General features: G+C 44.3%; 1 protein-coding gene across 1 annotated transcript in view; it reads left to right on the top strand.

Annotated features, from left to right (window-relative positions):
- The first annotated feature begins 6,640 nt into the window (after positions 1-6,640).
- Positions 6,641-20,466, top strand: part of LOC135544715 (netrin-G2-like) — a 156,348-nt gene continuing 142,522 nt past the window's right edge. Inside the window, exons 1-2 of the mRNA XM_064972556.1 lie at positions 6,641-7,249; positions 8,405-9,161. Of these exons, the coding sequence (XP_064828628.1) occupies positions 8,943-9,161 (219 nt within the window). The 5' untranslated portion in view covers positions 6,641-7,249; positions 8,405-8,942. The remainder of the gene's footprint in view (positions 7,250-8,404; positions 9,162-20,466) is intronic.

Here is a 20,466-nt window from a genome sequence, read left to right as displayed (position 1 = left end):
CGGCTTCAGGTCCAACCTCCTTTTTAGCACCTTCCCCAAACTCGCAAGCTGAGGCATGGGAGCCTACTAGCTGGCTGAGGTGTGGGAGCCTGACGAGCCGGCTGAGGCATGGGAGCCTACAAGCTGGCTGAGGTGTGGGAGCCTGACGAGCCGGCTGAGGCATGACAAGCTGGCTGAGGCATGATGTGGGATGGGAGTCTGCCAAGCCAACCGAGGCAAGAATACCTCTCGAGCCAGCTAAGGCATGGAAGCCTGACAAGCCAGCTGAGGCATCCCCGGTTCCTTCGGCAGCAGCACCCGGGTCGGCTGAGTCGTGGGAGCCTGACGAGCCGGCACCCGGACCCGACGTCACCAACCAAAACAAAAACAAAAAAACCTCCCTGAAAAAAAGAGATCAGATGTGCGAGTGACTTTTGAGTTGAATATTAAATTAACTTAAATATGACTGTAGTTTACTACAGTGTCTGTAAATAAATATAGATAACGGAAAGAATTGGAGGGCACTCAACCAACCTGAGTCAAAATGCAATCAAAAAAGGTTATCATCATTGAAAAGGAAAAGGCACATAGGTTAGGCTACTGTGGTGTGAGAGCGTTGAGCCTTTCAATTTTCAATAAGTATTGATTACCAATTTATTTGTCTCTGTCTGCAAATCATCCTCCTAAAAGGTAGGCTATATCGTATAGGCCTATGCAAAATGTAGCAAGTGTTGCTGTCATCATTCTTTCTGCTTTTAGTTCAGTAGCCGTACCTGCAAAATCAGCTGCGCGTATGGTCTCAATTAAATAGAGTGGGCTATAGTCTATGCATGGGTGGAGAAGCACGGGACAGTTATCTTTCCATTGACTTCCTAAATAGGCCTATGGTTAGGCTATAGGTTACTACATTGCCTAGAAATAGGCCTAAATACTGATCACTCATATTTCTCTATCTGAAAATCTTCCCACTCCTAAAATATAGGTTATAAAAATAGCTTAAGAGAAAGTGCAAGTGTCTCCAACTCTGCTCTCTTTAAACTACATCTAGCATATTGGCTGATATAGCCCAGTAATACAATATAATGGCTGTGAGAATCTCTGGTAATTTAGGGCGCAAAATAGCTGGGACCATGGCTGGCAAGTGACCGGAGTCACATATGTCTAAAATAACATTGTGGGACTGCAGTTGGGTTTGGGACCAGTTCTTGTGGTAGCGGGGTGCTATGACAGTGAAGCCTGTAATGTTAGAGCTGTTTATTACTGTGTCAGTGTGAAAAGTAGGGAATTAGCTGGGATACTAACAAATCAATAACGTTACATTGCCATACGGATTAATAAAACTCACATTGCACTGAAAAAACGTCAGAATATCAATCTTCAATTGTTTGGCCGATGGTTTCATTGTTTGATTCAGGTCTAGTGTGATTGAGGCAAAAAGAATAGCTAATGTTAGCCAACTTTTGGCCAGCTCGCTCTCTAACGGTACATCACCTGGTGAAAGCTAGCCAAGTTAATTTACTTCTGAAACAGGACAAAACAAAGGCTATAAAAACTGTTCATACAAACAACAGCTGTTAAATAGTAACAATAGCCACCTCATATCGCTACCTGACAGATAACTAGAGAATAGAGCTGACCTGGCTGTGGTAGCTATCAGGTAGCATAGCTTATTCATTTACCTCAGTCGAGAGGGGATGAAACATTAGCTAACATTACTGTACATGTTAATTACAATACCAGCTCAGCACTGCGAATAAACACAAGTTTAGTTTTTTTTCTTCTGTTAAATTAAACAGCAGTTACCTTGCTTCAGTCAACTAAAGAGTAGCCAGTTTCTGCTCTGCTTGTTTTTACAACTCTGTGAAAGCACATACCCACTGAAACACATGCACACTGAACTATGCTCAACTCTCCCGTGCTGGTTCAGCCAGCCTTCCAGAAGCGTTGCCTTCACACAGCCTATCAGCCCACTCTGTGGTGTCAGCACAGTCCTAATTCCAGCCTACCGGACTGCTCGGAATTGTCCGCATGGTCCTAAAGCACACCATTGATATTTTCTATAGCAATGATAAAACTGGGGGCTGGCGATGCGCGTCACTAGCCACGCATCGCCAGCCATTCTGAAGGCGCTGTCCATGGTGCTAAAGCGGACTGACAGTTTGTACTTTCTCCACGGTTCTCATACGCAGGGCCTACATGAGCCAGGCTGGTGACAGCTGCGTTGCACTTCAAACATTTAAAAGCTGTGACATGTATTACAAGAGAAGAACCCGAAGCTACAATACGCTATGGTGTAATAACAATGTCATGGGGTTTTCTGGTTTACCACTTTTTTTATGGTGATTTTGGATAGCGAGAGAGAGGTAGAAAGAGAGAGACGTGTATTTGGAAGGGAACTCTGAACCTCTATCTGGGAACACTGACAGTACAGCATGGCGTTGATCGATAGTTTGTCCTTGCCACGTCTCCTCTGTCTTTCTCACATCTTTCAGATTCTTCTTAACCCTTGCAATGCCCAAATGAGCCCCCTTCATCCATCTACGAAAAAACATTTTACTCTGTAATGAAGTCTTCATATAAACATTCTAAAATGCAGATGACAGTTGAGAAAATAAGTAAATAAACATGCTAAATTGGCCCGTGATCGCTTGGAGTCACATAACATGCATTGGGATGTGGCATTCATCAAAGTTAGAATAGCTGTCCATATGATATGAGTCCTGACATCTTTCTCAAAGGCCCACACATGATTTAGATTTGGTCATTTTCATGACGTCAGCACTGTCACTGACATTAGCTCGTTTGGTCACATCAAATCCAGTTCACTTTAAACGAGACTTGGCATCAGAACATTTCAGCATCAATGAATGATCTCATTTAGGATATTATTGACACGTATGTTTTTGTATTCCACTTTCTGGTTGTAGTCAAATTATTGGACTTTGTATTGCTAATTAAGGTATGCTAAATTACTGGTCTCTATCTTTCTGGCTACTAAGGTGCAGCATGCAGGTGTCTTATATGTTTTTTATTATGTGTTTGTCCTTAAGCCTTGTCTTATCCTTGTAATCATTGATGATGCTTGAGGTGATAAAATAATTTCCCAAATTGGGATCAATAAAACTATTCTCTACTCTACTCAAATGCATGTCAATTTATTTGGTGGTCTTTGGTCTTGCTTGAGATGGTTAGGCTTATGGAAACAATATATCATATCGATTGCTTCTCTCAACTGCAGCTTTTGTTACATCAAGAGAAGTGAAAATTCTTCTTTAGTTGTTCAATTTCTCGAAATCTAAAGGCACAACCTAAATTCGAGACAATGTTGTAAGTAGTTGAAGATGTTATTACTCCAACAAAGTGACACATTTCCAATTTCATCAAAAACAACTTTATATCGAAGGAGTGCCTTTGATTGCCTGCAATTGCGCAGCTCGGCGCGAGACGACCGTTAGACCAGATGACGTGTTTCTACTCATGAGCGTAGCTAGCCAACATCGCCATGATATCACCTACAAGTGTGATCGGGGATTTCTATTGGATAAGCAGTTTTAGCCTATCTTCATACTGTACTGTCTTTTGACAATACTACCCCTCCCAATTCTCAAGGTTTTACTGTATAATAATGATCAAAACAGGTAAAACCTGGTAAACGATTGTATATTGCATATTCCAATAGTTTTACACTCTACTAGATCCACTTCAATGTAACTTCATCATCAGCAGTGATGATGGTGATGAATGAGGGGCTTGATATTTTTTAAATTAAATTATGCCTACCTTCATCCCCCAGCATCAATAACAATGAAACACCCTGCTGAGGCACACTGCTAATAGAGCTACATTGTAGCTTTATAGTAGGGCCCTGTGTTTTGGTTAATCATGTCACATGACCTGGATATGAACTTTTATTACCATTTTTTTTTACATCATATTTCCCCATTTCTTTTTATGTCAGATGGTCCAGCACCATTGTCAGATTTTTTGTCTAATTCTCTTTTCTGGAAAGGCTTAAAACAAATGTTAAAAGGACAGTGTAGTCTAAACATCTCAAATGAGTTTGGGATGATATTTCCACACTATGAGGTCGAAATAAAACAGAAATTTAAACAAATTGTGAAAAAAAAGCCTGGAATTTCAGCCTGTTCAGGTAGGTTGGTGTTTTTGTCCGCAGTCTGATTGTAATTGACCAATGAGTTCATCTTTGATTTCAATTTCCTCTCCTACTCTCCCTGTCAAATTCTTGTCATACAGAGGAGAGGTAGCTCTGTCTTTCATCAGAACAATCACTTCCTCTGATGAGACATTTTGACAAGCTAGCTACACTAACCAGCCAGTGGATTTGCTAGCAGCTTCATCCATCTTGCTCCATCAGGATTCTGTCTCATACATCTTGCATCCGGCAGCAATCTTTCAAATAAGCATCTAAATAGTTATTCTTCGAGCTAGCTATTATTATTAAAGGTAAAATACATAATATTGTGAAATTATAAGAATTATAAAATTATAATAATAATAATAAAAAAGGTTAAATTGATACACACCTTTATAGGGGTAGTGTTCCCACACAGCTATATCTCTATGTTACAGCGCTTGTTTACAGAAAACAGACCGAAGACAGAGTTGACCACCTGTGCTAATTAGCTACCTAGCTTGCTCGTAACACTGTGTCAGCACGACTCTGGAAGTGTAGCAAAAGTGTACTTTCCTCAGACGGGAGGCACCAATAGCTGTATGGATCTGTGCGAAACCGCTACAGTAAGTTCATCTTTTTAATTTGAAGGATTTTTTTTCTCACTGATGAAAGATAAAAGGCCATGTTTCGAAAGCCATATCGCAAGCGACGATTGCTGATGTTTCTAAACATCAAAACACAGCGTCGGGATTGTGGTTCACATGAGCCAGTCGTTGTCTTGTTTTGTACACTTTGTACAAAATAATAAAATGCGGTACTACAGGATATTTCTTAACGTAGCTCTTTATTAGCCAGCTATAACTGGCATGTTCACGTATCGCCAACCAGGATCAAACTGACCATGACATAACCATTTGGGTGGTCTTAATGCATCCAATTACAATTCAGTATGTTTACACATATGAATATTACAGTTGTGGACAAAGCTGACCCCTGGAAACTGTAGGGAGAAGGCAGAATTCCGCCTAGAGTTTAAGAGCTAGGATTCAGCTCGCTAATGTTAGCTAGTGTCTAGCTAGATAGCTTAACAGGTCACTGAGCAATAGCGAGCAGTAATTTTCTCATGGTCTAGCAAGATAGCTTAACAGGTCACTGAGCAATAGCGAGCAGGAGTTTTCCCATGGTCTAGCTAGATACCTTTTGTTGTCGGCTAGTTTGCAGTGGCTGCAGCGGGTGTTATCAAAGAGGATGTTGCTACTTAATTTTTTTGCTTCTCCCTTTTCAAGAATAAGTTTCATATTATCATCATCTGGTAAGTGGTAAGTGTGTTTTTTTTATCGCAGTTATGCACATCAACAACATAAACTAATGCTAGCCAGAGCTATAAGTGCGGCAGGTAGCCTAGTGGTTAGAGCATTGGGCCGGTAAATGAAAAGTTGCTGGATTGAATCCCTGAGCTGACAAGGAAAAACGCTATCATTCTGCCCCTGAACAACGCAGTTAACCCACTGTTCCTAGGCTGTCATTGTAAATAAGATTTGTTCTTAACTAACTTGCCTAGTTAAATAAAGGTTAAATGTTTATTTTTTTAATTAGGACAACAAAAACATATGGAAATGTCTGCTCTACCCAAATTACAACCAACTAATTGCAGCTTGCTGCAAAAATGGAAAAGGAAAGTGAGAGAAAGTAAGAAACTTTCATTGAAGACCATCATTGGTTGAAGAAAATTGTGATAAATAAAAGAGTATACCAGTTTAATATAAGGACCAAAACATTGACAGCCGTGCCCTTATAGATTGCAAAAAAGTTGGGAAAAGATTTTTGAGGTACTGATTCCATGGCACATGGTTTATGCTGAACAGATACGCAAAAGGACGCCAGATTCAAAATGTTGAATGTTTTAATTTAAATGATTATACAAAATTCTTGCAACTAATAGAATGTTATATATGGGGGATACAATCTTTCCATCTCTGCAGATTTTGCTGTGAGGAGGCAGTCATTAGATAATTTATTTTGGTACTGTCCATATGTAGCTAGTTTTTGGTCACAGGTCCAGGAATGGCTGAATAATTGCAACATTTACCTAGCGCTAACGCTGCAGATAGTAATACTGGTGATTTGAAAAAATATTATTTATTCTTTTAGCAAAACATTTTATTTTCAATCTGTAGAAACAATGAGAATAGAAAGGTTCAGAACTTGTGTGAAACAGAACAGTTGAAAAATATATGGCAAATATAAATCCAATATGGATGGTGTTAAACCCGAGCAGTGTTTATGTCCCGAATCTAAACCGCCATCTATCCAACACGTCCTAAAACGCGCAAACAACTCTGGTTTCTCTGCTGCTAGCGATTTCCTGATCCAACTATCGGACCGCTCTGACGCACAGGATGAATCCGTGACAGAGAGCAGAACGATACGACATGGGCTATCGCTCCACTTCCCCGCAGGTCCTTTAAGCAGCGCTGATCGGCCTGTGGGACGGTTCAGTTTGGTGCATGTCGGCCCACGCGAGAAAGCGTCGAGAGCGAAGTTGCGCCGCCCGCCCCGGAGGTTAGCAGATAAAAGCCCTGAAAGTGATTGGAAGTGATGGTGAAAAGGATTTAGCCTAGGCATTAAGAGAGAGAGAGAAGGGTTTGTGAGTACATAAGAGGGAGAGAAGGGTAAGTGAGTACATAAGAGAGAGAGAGAAGGGGAGAGAGAGAGGGACAGGGAGTAGACGAGAGAGATTTTCCACCAATGTTTTTTTTCTGCCCTTGAGCATCCCGAGTAAACCCGAGCTTGTAAAGTGGGAGGAGAAGAAACGGGAACCACTAGCCCTCCCTCAAAGTCAATATTTTCACTTTTGATTCTCCTTCAAGCTGGAAATCACGCTATTTTTCACCAACCGCCCGTTTCCAGATCTCGGACACCGTTCTACTCTGTGCAGCCTTCCGCGGTGTAGTAAAAAAGTTACCCGCTGGAGAAGACCAACAAGGAGACCAGACCAGAGAACAGGAGTGGAGTACAGTAGCCTACACCTCGACAGGAGCCCGGTAGTGTAGATGGAGCCGTGCAAGGCTCACGGCAGAGAGGCGGTCGTATAAAGGGACAGAGAAGCTCTCCCGGATCAGATGAATGTTCTAAGTAAGTCGCAAATCCGACACGTGTCAAAATGTTTGATTTAAAAAAAAAAATAACGAGATTACGAAACCTAGTCTAAAACGCACCGCTCACTTCGAGTGATGCAGACTATTCAATTGCCACTCACTATTCTAAATATTATTAGGCCTATACTCAACAATCAATAGAACAGTTGTCACTTCATGTTATGTTTAGAAATAATATTATTTATGAGGCTACCAAATTAAATGCAGCCTGAATGGTTGTTACTTTTGATTCGCGCTGCTGAAGCAAGCAGAAGCACTAGTCAGACACACCCCTATACCGTATTTCGAGTTGAAGAACAGCTTTGGCGACTTTCAAACTAAACGCTTAATTTAGCTTTACCTAATTTTCGTGTAAAAAAATATCTGTGGACAGATAGCCAAACTGTGAACAGGGTTAATCCAATTAAAACGCATTTTGCTATCTCTGGTCATCCAGCATTTGGAAAGGCGATGCCGATTCAAACTCTCGTGCATAGGCGGCAGAGGGTCCCTGGTTCGAGCCCAGGTTGGGGCGAGGAGAGGGACGGAAGCTATACTGTTACATTTACGCAGGTGCGCAATCAGGACAGCAGAGTTACGGTGTATTTAATAATGTATGCTGTCAGATATAATGCATGGCGATGCAGGTGAAGTTAGGATGCCTCATATTTTATGGAACTGATGCACAAAGTGGTGGAGTGACTTTTTCACTTTCCTTCAACCCCCCCCCCCCCCCCTTCCAAGACGCATTGCATATGCTACATCATAAGTTAAGTTTTAGCTCATATGTCTTTCCTTCTTTCATTGAAAGTCCACACCACCCACACATTCCCACCTTTTGAAAATTGGCACCAAGCCCTGCATATGACTTGACTCTGCGAAATAAGATCTCTGAAATATGTCACCTACACGATCACAATGACATACTGTTTACTTACAATATCCTCTCTGTCAGCTTACATGGTTTGGTCCAATTTCTGCGAAGTTCAGTCATAGGCCTACTCTCCCAATACAACTTAGGTTATGTAGCCTAAATGTCCAATATTGGAAAATAAAACAAGCAAAACATGTGATGAACAAGATAAACTATGCTATGTAGTCTCTCTCTCCCTCTATGAGTCTAATATCTTAATCATTTCCCTCTTCTTCACAGGACAATCACTGAGGCTCCGGGCCGCTGCATCACGACCTGATGGCTGTATCTAAGGACGTAGTCCACTCTCCCTTATCATCCCAGCTCTCACCTCTCCCAGGCGAAAAGGACCTCTGAAGTATGGATTTGTTCTGCTGATTCTCCAACCACCACCCCCACCACCGCAAACGCAGCACTGGCGCCACTATGGTTGAAGTAGATGTTAAGTTTCTCTGACTTCCGACGCCCCCCTGCTCTATTATTTGTGACTTTTCCATATCCGACATCGAAACAAGTTAGTGTAATTTCCTAAAGGAGCTGTGATTATTTGTTGAACGGCTGTAAATTAACTCGAACACTTTTATTTCTCTTGCGTTTTGTATTTTTTCCATCATCCCCCAAACGTCCCCTTAAGCTCAGGTGCAGACGCATCTTGGTGACAACGAAGTTACTTACTGTGTCCGTATGATCCTCAGTCGAGTTCCATGCTCTTCGCCTCAACTCTGACTACTGTGGCCCCCCTCGCCCTTTTCCGCCAGACCCCACTCGTCCTCGTGCCATGCTCCGCCAGGCCGTGTTGCTCCTCCTGCACTGCTTTGCCTCCTTGACGCTGGGCCAGTACGACCTGTGCAAGTCCCTGGTGAGCACGGACGATGGCGCAGTGTGGGAGCAGTATGCATGCCAGCCCAAGGCCCAGTCCATGAAGGACTACATGCGGGTGAAGGTGGACCCGCCGGGCATCACCTGCGGCAACCCGCCCGAGAGATTCTGCACTCTGGTAGGTTGGTTTATTGTAATGCACTGAAATGAATGTTGGAAGTTGCTGCAGTGAGGGCGATTGAATTAAAGAATGAGTTGAATTGACAGGTCTGAACTATAGTCCAGGGAACATCCAGGCAAAGGGTAACCTATCGCAATGCCTATTTGCAATCAACACTATTTCAGTGTGACTTTGGGAAAGCCTAATTTGTTTGCGGATTTAAATAACACAGTAAGAGGCGATATGCAGAGTTTTTGCTCAATAAAGGAAATGTGAGAACAACAGAAGCACAGTTGGATAAAAAAAAACATACCAGGCTACTGGGCTTAGTCAGGTCAGAACCTCCTGATGCAATGTGAATTTGAGCAGGCTGGAGCGGTCCTTGGCCAAGTTTGGCGGGCTCCAAAAGCCATGACATCAGTGAAATGACTTGGCCATGGGCTCGAGCTCACTGAGAGAGGTGCAGAGGTGTTGTTTACATTCCCATTGTGTTGGCAGACTGTCAACCGGCTTGATTGCGTTTTCGGGAGGACTTCAAATTTCGCCTGCTTAAACAGCATCAAGACGAGAGAGAGGGTGGAGCACCTTTCGTTTCAAGGGCACTCGCAGGGCGAGAGTGGAGAACTGTGGGAAAATACTAGGTATTAGAATGCAAGGCTCAGCGTTGTAGTTCCCACTTTAATAGGCAGTTGAGTGGAATTAAACTCTAGAAGTAGGAAGTTTAGATAGTTTGAAACTTTTTAGAATAGGCTACCTCTGTGGGCCTGTTTTAGCTACAGCATACTGCTTACTTTTAATTGTCACAACTTGGACACAATCTGAGTGTCTACTTAATGTGTTTGGCGCAGGATCCCTATCACTTGGCTGGACAATCCTTGTAACAGCTACCCAGTCAATGAGTCAGTGAGGTAATCAGATGAGGAAGGACTTACAACCAAGGACAGAGATACAGAACTCTAATAGAGTAGAAGTGATTTATTCATTATCCACTGATGTCTCAGAACCACACTTTCACATACACACACTGTGTATTGTACACTCTTAGAAAAGGTGCTAAGTAGTACCGTATAGGGTTCTTTGTGTTGTCCCTATAGGGGAACCCTTTTTGGTGCTGGGTAGAACCTTTTGCAGAGGGTTCTAGGCTTTTTCAAGGAACCGTCTGTATATGGTTCTACCTAGAACCCTCTATGAGGGGGTCTGCTTCGAATCCTCTGGTTCTACCAAGAACCATTTTGTCATCTAAAGGTTCTCCCTAGAACCGTCTACGAAGGGATCTACCGAGAACCCTTTTGGAACCCTTTTTTCCTAAGCGTGTATGGCTACCTTAATCCTGCATTTTATGAACATATCTACACACACACTCCTCATTGAGACGAATAACAGGACTCAAGGATCATTTGATAACGTGAAGCAGAGTGTATATGCTCCTTCCTCGGCTACCTAATGGCTAATGATTTGTTTAATGTAGAAGTAGCAGAAACTGCTGACGGCCTGAGAAATCCCTCTCCAGTGACTGCTCCTCAGAAGGAGAGCGAGAGAGATGCTGAGGCGTCCTGTGAGAGAGAAAGAGAGAGATGCTGAGGCGTCCTGTGTGAGAGAGAGCGAGATGCTGAGGCGTCCTGTGTGAGAGAGAGATGCTGAGGCGCCCTGTGTGTGAGAGAGAGAGAGATGCTGAGGCGTCCTGTGTGAGAGAGAGAGAGATGCTGAGGCGTCCTGTGTGAGAGAGAGCGAGATGCTGAGGTGTCCTGTGTGAGAGAGAGATGCTGAGGCGTCCTGTGTGAGAGAGAGCGAGATGCTGAGGCGTCCTGTGTGAGAGAGAGATGCTGAGGCGTCTTGTGTGTGAGAGAGAGAGAGAGAGAGAAAGAGAGAGAGAGATGCTGAGGCATCCTGTGTGAGAGAGAGATACTGAGTCGTCCTGTGTGAGAGAGAGATGCTGAGGTGTCCTGTGTGAGAGAGAGAGAGATGCTGAGGTGTCCTGTGTGAGAGAGAGAGAGATGCTGAGGTGTCCTGTGTGAGAGAGAGATGCTGAGGCGTCCTGTGTGAGAGAGAGATGCTGAGGCGTCCTGTGTGAAACGGGGAGAGAGAGAGAGAGAAATGCTGGGGCCTCCTGTGTGAAAGAGAGAGAGAGAGATGCTGAGGCGTCCTGTGTGAAAGAGAGAGATGCTGTGGCGTCCTGTGTGAAACGGGGAGAGAGCGAGAGAGAAATGCTGGGGCCTCCTGTGTGAAAGAGAGAGAGAGAGATGCTGAGGCGTCCTGTGTGAAAGAGAGAGATGCTGTGGCGTCCTGTGTGAAACGGAGAGAGAGAGAGAGAGATGCTGAGGCGTCCTGTGTGAAAGAGAGAGATGCTGTGGCGTCCTGTGTGAAACGGAGAGAGAGAGAGAGAAATGCTGAGGCGTCCTGTGTGAAAGAGAGAGATGCTGTGGCGTCCTGTGTGAAACGGAGAGAGAGAGAGAAATGCTGAGGCGTCCTGTGTGAAAGAGAGAGATGCTGTGGCGTCCTGTGTGAAACGGAGAGAGAGAGAGAGAAATGCTGAGGCGTCCTGTGTGAAACGGAGAGAGAGAGAGAAATGCTGAGGCGTCCTGTGTGAAACGGAGAGAGAGAGAGAGATGCTGAGGCGTCCTGTGTGAAAGAGAGAGATGCTGTGGCGTCCTGTGTGAAACGGGGAGAGAGCGAGAGAGAAATGCTGGGGCCTCCTGTGTGAAAGAGAGAGAGAGAGATGCTGAGGCGTCCTGTGTGAAAGAGAGAGATGCTGTGGCGTCCTGTGTGAGAGAGAGATGCTGAGGCGTCCTGTGTGAAACGGGGAGAGAGCGAGAGAGAAATGCTGGGGCCTCCTGTGTGAAAGAGAGAGAGAGAGATGCTGAGGCGTCCTGTGTGAAACGGGGAGAGAGCGAGAGAGAAATGCTGGGGCCTCCTGTGTGAAAGAGAGAGAGAGAGATGCTGAGGCGTCCTGTGTGAAAGAGAGAGATGCTGTGGCGTCCTGTGTGAAACGGAGAGAGAGAGAGAGAAATGCTGAGGCGTCCTGTGTGAAACGGAGAGAGAGAGAGAGAAATGCTGAGGCGTCCTGTGTGAAAGAGAGAAATGCTGGGGCGTCCTGCATTAACGTTTGCCCTCTAATGGCATGGCCCGAACCTGCAGCTAGAAACTTGCACAATTATGTTTCTGAGCGATGAAATATTGATGTTCTCCTTAATGGGCTTCTTCCTTACAAGGAGCTCCGGACGCTAGCCGCCATTCCGTTCCAGATCCCAGTCTTAGGCTCCTTCTATCCTCCTGGAATGTTCCATAGGGGAGGGGTTGGAATGTTCCTGGAATGTTCCATAGGGGAGGGGTTGGAATGTTCCTGGAATGTTCCATAGGGGAGGGGTTGGAATGTTCCTGGAATGTTCCATAGGGGAGGGGTTGTGGGTGGTACCCGGGACAGCAAATTAGTCTTAGTCATCAGTTTTTATACCAGCTGGGATCTATAGGCTTGAGTAGAGCAGACTGGTCCCTTCCTCTTAGATAATGATGCACTGATATGACATTTTTGGCCGATACCGATATCCAATATTTTCCTTGCCAAAAAGAACTATACCGATAACCAATATTTAACAGGCTGACCACACTGCTTGCGTCGCATGCGCGAGTTTTGCAAAATAAATGTAGAAATCTATGTTTTTCAATTATTGCACCCACACTGCTCGCACGCGCCAAAGAGCGTCTGCACTGCCACAGGCTAAAATAGAAATCAGTTCTATTTCTGACGCAGATCGCGCTGCAAGTTCTGCCTCTCCCATCTCCTCATTGGTAAATAGAAGCAGTTACCCACGTGCCATCTCCTCATTGGTTATACCCACGTGGGTAGTGGTGGTAATGCACCTAGTATATGAAAGTTAACAATCGCAATATAAAGTCAAGAGAAGAAAAAGCATGGAAGGAAGAGAGATAACTAGAAATGATTCGGTTGACCGTTTTATGTGTAGATTAATTGGCGGAGTAGAGGACCTTGTGCATTTCAGGTAAAATAACAACTCAATGTTTATATCCCAGGACAAATTAGCTAGCAACAGCAAGCTAGCTAAATAGGACAAATTAGCTAGCAAGTGCAAGCTAACTAGCAAAATTGCCATAAATGTTTAATGCTTTTCGACCTGTCCCCTAATTAATATCATTGGTTATGAGTTTGTTTTGATATTTTAACCTGCGTGCTGTGATCGTGTTTGGTGTGGGGGGACAAAATACATTTATGCACGATGGCGCACGATGGCGCACACGCAAAGCCGGTTTGGGTTCCATGTAAGGCATTGCATCTCAGTGCAAGAGGCATCTCTACAGTCCCTGGTTCGAATCCAGGCTGTATCACATCCGGTCGTGATTGGGAGTCCCATAAGGTGGAGCACAATTGGCCCAGCGTTGCCCAGGTTTGGCTGGGGTAGGCCTTCATTGCAAATAAGAATTTGTTCTTAACTGACTTGCCTAGTTAAATAAAGGTTACACACACACATACTGACCAAAACGTTATTTTGTTGGCATTTATGTATGTCCCCATTACCAGTAAAACATAATCAAAACCTATTTCTTTCACTTACTTGCCGCGCTGTTTTGTTGTTCATTTGTTCAGTCGTTTCATTCTCAACCAGGATTTCCATGGAACGCCGTTTGTATGTCAAAAATGATACACATCAAGTAATACTTTTTGACATGTCAAATAAGCTTGTTGACCAATCAGGACCTGAATATGACTGCACGTCACATAATAATTGAACGCGTTCATAAATGTTTTACATAGTTAATACACATTGATTACACTATCACTCGTATTTCATATGTCACAACGATTCATCGATACGTATGTTATGATGCTGGTAAAGTTGTCTCCTGCATCTACAGTGCTCGTCATAAAGAACATAGCAAAAGGACAATCTTTTTCAGTAGCTGTAATTACCCTAGCTAACTATATATAGCTAGGTGTCATCATCTAAAATAACCCTAATTTATAAGACCGTTCTTATTTGATTAATGTCGGGGGTCGAACCCATCTATGTGAAGCAGGCCACAATATAAGGATTAGCATAATAGTGGACTTTGCGGTTAGCCTTCTAAATAAAAGTGTCATTGACAGTGATGCAAATGAATACAAATAGTAGAAGTATGCCATAATTGAATAGATCATGCTAAATGAGATTGTAATGTTAATTAAAATCAACAAAAGACAATAATTTGTTATTTTGACAAAAATCTGTTGAAATCACACTGGATGTATTAAACTTTAGAATTGCATTGGGGGCATCCTTATTTCACTGTACAGCCTTACCTATGGATTATGGCTCAATAACATGGGGTATCAGTCTACTCAGTGACACCTAGAGAACATTAGCATCGCAGCTCTTATTGCGGGACTCTGAAACAACTGTTAATTGAGCCACATTTATTGTCAACTCATGTGCATTGAACCCCATTCCAGAGGAAAAACAATACTGTGTGGATGTTTTGGAGTCTGATAACTCTGAGGAGGATGTTGGGAAAATATGTATATTGGGTATTGATTAGACCGTTACCCCATTTCATTGATCCTCAATCCTTAGGTAAAACTGTACAGTGCAATATGAATGTCAACACACACAATAGGCTGACTGGGAGGGGATTTCACAGAAGTCAAAGTCCCGCGATAAAAGCTACAACGCTAATATTTGCGTAAGCTCTTCATAGTTGTGTCCTGTGGGTGTCACCGAGTAGACAGACACCCCATTTCATTGCTTCACATTACAACCTTATTTAACATTATCTAATCTAAATATGGCATGATTCCACCAATTGTAACCCTCTGCATCAATTTCAAAGAGGTACTTTTATTTTGAAGGCAAACCGTAAATTCCACTATTGTGCCTAATCGTTAATGTGGCTAGCTTCACATCGTGTTTGCTTGTTTTCATACTTTTTTTGTACAGCTTTGACAGTGCTACTGATAGTGGTGGCGCTTGGCTTGCACGTGCAAATTCAGAACACACAACATTGTATAATATCTGCGTTATTTGACGTGTCAAATTAAAAGCTTATTTAATTTGTCAAATAATGGTATTTGACTTGAATCTTTTTTGACACGCAAAGACCCAAACGGCATTCCATAGTATGTCATGAAGATAATAGCAGTGACGCCATTACTGTGTACTCCGGTAGGGCAACATCTGAACAATAGCGCACTTGGTAACGTTAGTGTGTCCTGGTGCTCGACCAGTCGGCGAAAGCCACCCACGACAGAGAACGGTTGATTGTCAAGGACAATGAATTCCATTATCTTGGCGTTAATAGATTTCGCCTTTGAGTTGCCTCGCTGAAATTTTGTTTACCTTTCAATTGACTGCTCGACTTGTTGACTGCTCGATCCTCACAGCAGAAATTGTGGGCCAGGTTAGGGAGCAGCATTGGTAGACAGCGCCATGGTGCTGAAATGGTTTGAACCCCAAAGAGAGAGAGCAGCATTGGTAGACAGCGCCATGGTGCTGAAATGGTTTGAACCCCAAAGAGAGAGAGCAGCATTGGTAGACAGCACCATGGTGCTGAAATGGTTTGAGCCCCAAAGAGAGAGAGCAGCATTGGTAGACACCGACATGGTGCTGAAGTATATGAATGGACATATAGACAGTAGTCAGATCCCAATACTGTTTTCTATTACGTTATGCAATAGTGGGAAAGATGTAACTTAAAGACCTACATTACAGTAAATACACACACACACCGTGTGTGTGCATGTATATGTGTGGGTGTTTTATGCATGTGTGTGTTCTGTGTTTTATGTGTGTGTGTGTGTATGTGCGTGCGCTTTTTCACCAATGTATGTCCCCACTGTACCTTCATTATTTTTCACATGAATACACTGTTTCCTCAAAACGAAGGCCGTGAATCTCAGCGGATGCTAGTTTGGTGTTGAGGCACAGATTTCCCTGCCTTCATTTAGCCCTGTTCCTCTTCTCCTCTGGGATACACTGTTATATTCATCTCCTGTTCATGGGGAGTGAAGCTAGCTATAGGTAGTGTCCTCTGCCAACTGGGGCAGTATGGTAACTCCTTTAAACATGGCGGCCCTCTTTCTTTTGAGGACGATTCTACTGTACTGTAGCGAGCTCTCTATACATGGTAGTTGTACTGTTTTGGTGGTGTGTAACCCCTGGGGATGGTGTGTGTGTGTGTGTGTGTGTTGCAGGGAGGGAGGGAGAGAGAGATAATGATGAGGGAGAGGTGGGGAAGATCACATCTTAGCTAAGCAGAAAGATGAAATCAGACCAACACTGTCCTCGTACACACACACACACACACACACACACACACACACACACACACACACACACACACACACAGACAACAAGCCTGTGTTAGTGTACAGTACGTCTTTCATGTGGCTTGGTTTGAACCAAAACCTTCAATCAAGTCCCTTAGGTAAAGTACCCCCATGAAAATTGATTCCTTGCCGTGTATGTGTACGAGTGTGTGTAGTGACAGATGAGGGATGAACGGAGTGTGTATGTACAGTATGTTTATGTGTGAAAGAAGGGAAAAAACCCTTCCTCTTCCACAACAGATTTTGCCTGTTTTAGAAGGTAGAAATCAGCCAGCTCTAAAAATAGACGAGAGAGAGAGAGAGAGAGGGAGAGGGAGAGAAGCTTAAGCGGAAGAGGTTCATGCTTGAAAGGAGAGGAAGATGGCAGCTGGTAGTGTGGTGAAGTAGAGAATAGCAGAGAGGAAGAGGTGAAGCTGGAGGTTTCACTCTTGCCAAAATCGGTCCAAAATATGCCCAATGCGTTTCTATGGACCTAAGCTTGTCGCCTGCCTTCATGCCTTTGGGACAACAACTCCCATTGTTATGGCGGAGACATGAGCGTCTCGTCATTATATAGAGATCTATGACAACAGTCAGTAGATCACTGCTGTCCCAATCTGGGCCCAGGGCCATGCCACCTCCCCCTGCTAAAGCCAGGCTAAACCTGCCGTTGCCCTTTCCCTGGCTACCCCTGCCCAGGGTAACATACAGGGCCACCCAAACCCAGCAGGCCTTGTGTTAGGTCTATGTTCTCCTATCCTGATTATCCAGAGTGGTTGACTGGGTACTGCAAGGGTCTTGGGATATTGGAGACCGAGGTGGGAAGACCCGGTTCATCGGCAACCCCGGATCCCCTTTGGACACGGCCAGCCATGCGGCCGTGCCTAACAGGAAAAGGGGGGATGGAGACGGTCTTCAGAGAGTTATAAATACTAATAATAATAATGCGCTGTTTATCCTTTTTATTATTTTTTGAATATTTATCAATTTTCAGGGCTAGTTGAGTTGTTACACACTCCTTAGCTGATTCCGACTTCCATGGCCACCATCCTGCTGTCTATATCAACCAACACCTATTCTGGGGTCTGATGAGTGTCGGCATCAGGCGCCTTTACCCGGCGTTCGGTTCATCCCGCCACACCAGTTCTGCTTACCAAATGTGGCACACTAGGCAACTTGCATTCCACGCCTGGCTCCAAGCCAACAAGCCAGGCTTCTTAACCATTTAAAGTTTTTAGAACTAAGATAATATAGCCTTGGTTCACCCCAGACTTGACTGCCCTTGACCAGCACAAACACATCTTGTGGCGTTCTGCATTAGCATCAAGTAGCCCCCGCGATATGCACCTTTCAGGGAAGTCAGGAACCAATATACTCAGTTAGGAAAGCTAAGGCTAGCTTTTTCAAACAGAAATTTGCATCCTGTAGCACTAATTCCAAAAGGTTCTGGGACACTGTAAAGTCCATGGGGAATAAGAGCACCTCCTTCCAGCTGTCCACTGCACTGAGGATAGGAAACACTGTCACCACCGATAAATCTACGATAATCAATCATTTCAAAAAGCATTTTTCTACGGCTAGCCATGCTTTCCACCTGGCTACCCCTACCTCGGCCAACAGCTCAGCAACAACTTGCCCAAGCCCCCCTCACCCCCGCTTCTCCTTCCCCCAAATCCAGACAGCTGATGTCCTGAAAGAGCTGCAAAATCTGGATCCCTACAAATCAGCTGGGCTAGACAATCTGGACCCTCTCTTTCTAAAATGTTCTGCCGAAATTGTTGCTACCCCTATTACTAGCCTGTTCGTCTGAGATCCCCAAATATTGGAAAGCTGTCGTGGTCATCCCCCTGTCTTCAAAGACACTCTAGCCTGAAACTGTTATAGACCTATATTCATCGTGTCCTGCCTTTCTAAAATCTTCAAAAGTCAATTTAACAAACAGCTCACTGACCATTTCGAATCCCTTAACATGTCCACTATGCAATCTGGTTTCTGAGCTGGTCATGGGTGCACCTCAGCCACGCTCAAGGTCCTAAACGATATCATAACTGCCATCGATAAAAGACAGTACTGTGCAGCCATCTTCATTGACCTGGCCAAGGCTTTCAACTCTGTCAATCACTGCATTCCTATTGGCAGCCTCAATAGCCTTGGCTTCTCAAATGACTGCTTCGCCTCGTTCACCAACTACTTGTCTGATAAGAGTTCAGTGTGTGAAATCAGAGGGTCTGCTGTCTGGACCTCTGGCAGTCTCTATGGGGGTGCCACAGAGTTCAATTCTTGGGCTGACTCTCTTCTCTGTATATATCAATGATGTCGCTCTTGCTGCTGGTGTCATACAACAAACCTACCGTGGCCTCCAACTGCTTTTAAATGCTAGTAAATTAAATGCATGCTCTTCAACCGATTGCTGCCTGCACCTGCCTGCCCGACTAGCATCACTGCTCTGGACGGTTCTGACTTAGAATATGTTGACAACTACAAATACCTAGGTGTCTGGTTAGACTGTAAACTCTCCTTCCAGACTCATTTTTAAGCATCTCCAATCCACAATTAAATCTAGAATCAGCTTCCTATTTCGCAACAAAGCCTCCTTCACTCATGCTGCCAAACATACCCTTGTATGCTGCCAAACATACAAGGGTATGTATCCTACCAATCCTTGACTTTGGCGATGTCATTTACAAAATAGCCTCCAACACTCTACTCAGCAAATTGGAAGCAGTCTATCACAGTGCCATCCGTTTTGTCACCAAAGCCCCATACACTACCCACCCCTGTGACCTGTACACTGTGGTTGGCTTGCCCTCACCACATATTCGTCGCCAAACCCACTGGCTCCAGGTCATCTATGTCTTTGCTCGGTAAAGCCTTGCCTTTATATAAGCTCACTGGTCACCATAGGAACACCCACCCATAGCACACGCTCCAGCAGGTATATTTCACTGGTCATCCCCAAAGCCAACACTTCCTTTGGCTGCCTTTCCTTCCAGTTCTCTGCTGCCAATGACTGGAACGAATTGCAAAATCCCTGAAGCTGGGCTCTTATATCCCTCTCTCTAACTTTAAGCATCAGCTGTCAGAGCTGCTTACCAATCACTGTACCTGTACACAGCCAATCTGTAAATAGCTCACCCAACTACCTCATCCCCATATTGTTATTTATCCTCTTGCTCAGTTGCACCCCAGTATCTCTACTTGCACATCATCATCTGCACATCTATCTCTCCAGTGTTAATGCTACATTGAAATGATTTCGCCTCTGTGGCCTATTTATTGCTTTACCTCCCTACTCTTCTACATTTGCACACACTGTACATAGATTTTTCTATTGTGTTATTGATTGTACATTTGTTTGTGTGTAACTCTGTGTAGTTTTTTTTGTCGCACTGCTTTGCTTTATCTTGGCCAGGTCGCAGTTGTAAGTAAGAACTTGTCTCAACTGGCCTACCTGGCTAAATAAAGGTGAAATAAAAAAAGTTTGAGTTTTGGCCCCAAGACCTCTAATAATTCGCTTTACCAGATAAAACTGAGAGACTTTGAGCACCAGGTATCCTGAGGGAAACTTCGATTAGTCTTTCACCCCTATACCCAGGTCGGACGACCGATTTGCACTTCAGGACTGCTACGGACTTCCAATAGAGTGTCCTCTGGCTTCGCCCAGGCATAGTTCACCATATCTTGGGTGCTATCGCACGCGCTCACGCTCCACCTCCCCGACAGAGTGTCCTCTGGCTTCGCCCTGGCATAGTTCACCATATCTTGGGTGCTATCGCACGCGCTCACGCTCCATCTCCCCGACAGAGTGTCCTCTGGCTTCGCCCTGCCCAGGCATAGTTCACCATATCTCGGGTGTTATCGCACGCGCTCACACTCCACCTCCCCGACAGAGCGGGCTAGACGAGCCGGTGGTGCTGAGGGATCCCACCTCAGCTGGCGTGCACCGTTCCTCACTTTCATTGCGCCACGGGTGTGTTTGGAGAAAACCCTCTGACTTGCATGCGCGTTGGACTCCACACCATAACCTAC

Source organism: Oncorhynchus masou, chromosome 8, assembly GCF_036934945.1.
Source record: "Oncorhynchus masou masou isolate Uvic2021 chromosome 8, UVic_Omas_1.1, whole genome shotgun sequence".
In the NCBI taxonomy this organism is placed as follows: Eukaryota; Metazoa; Chordata; class Actinopteri; order Salmoniformes; family Salmonidae; genus Oncorhynchus; species Oncorhynchus masou.
This window is presented reverse-complemented; position numbering and strand designations above follow the sequence as displayed.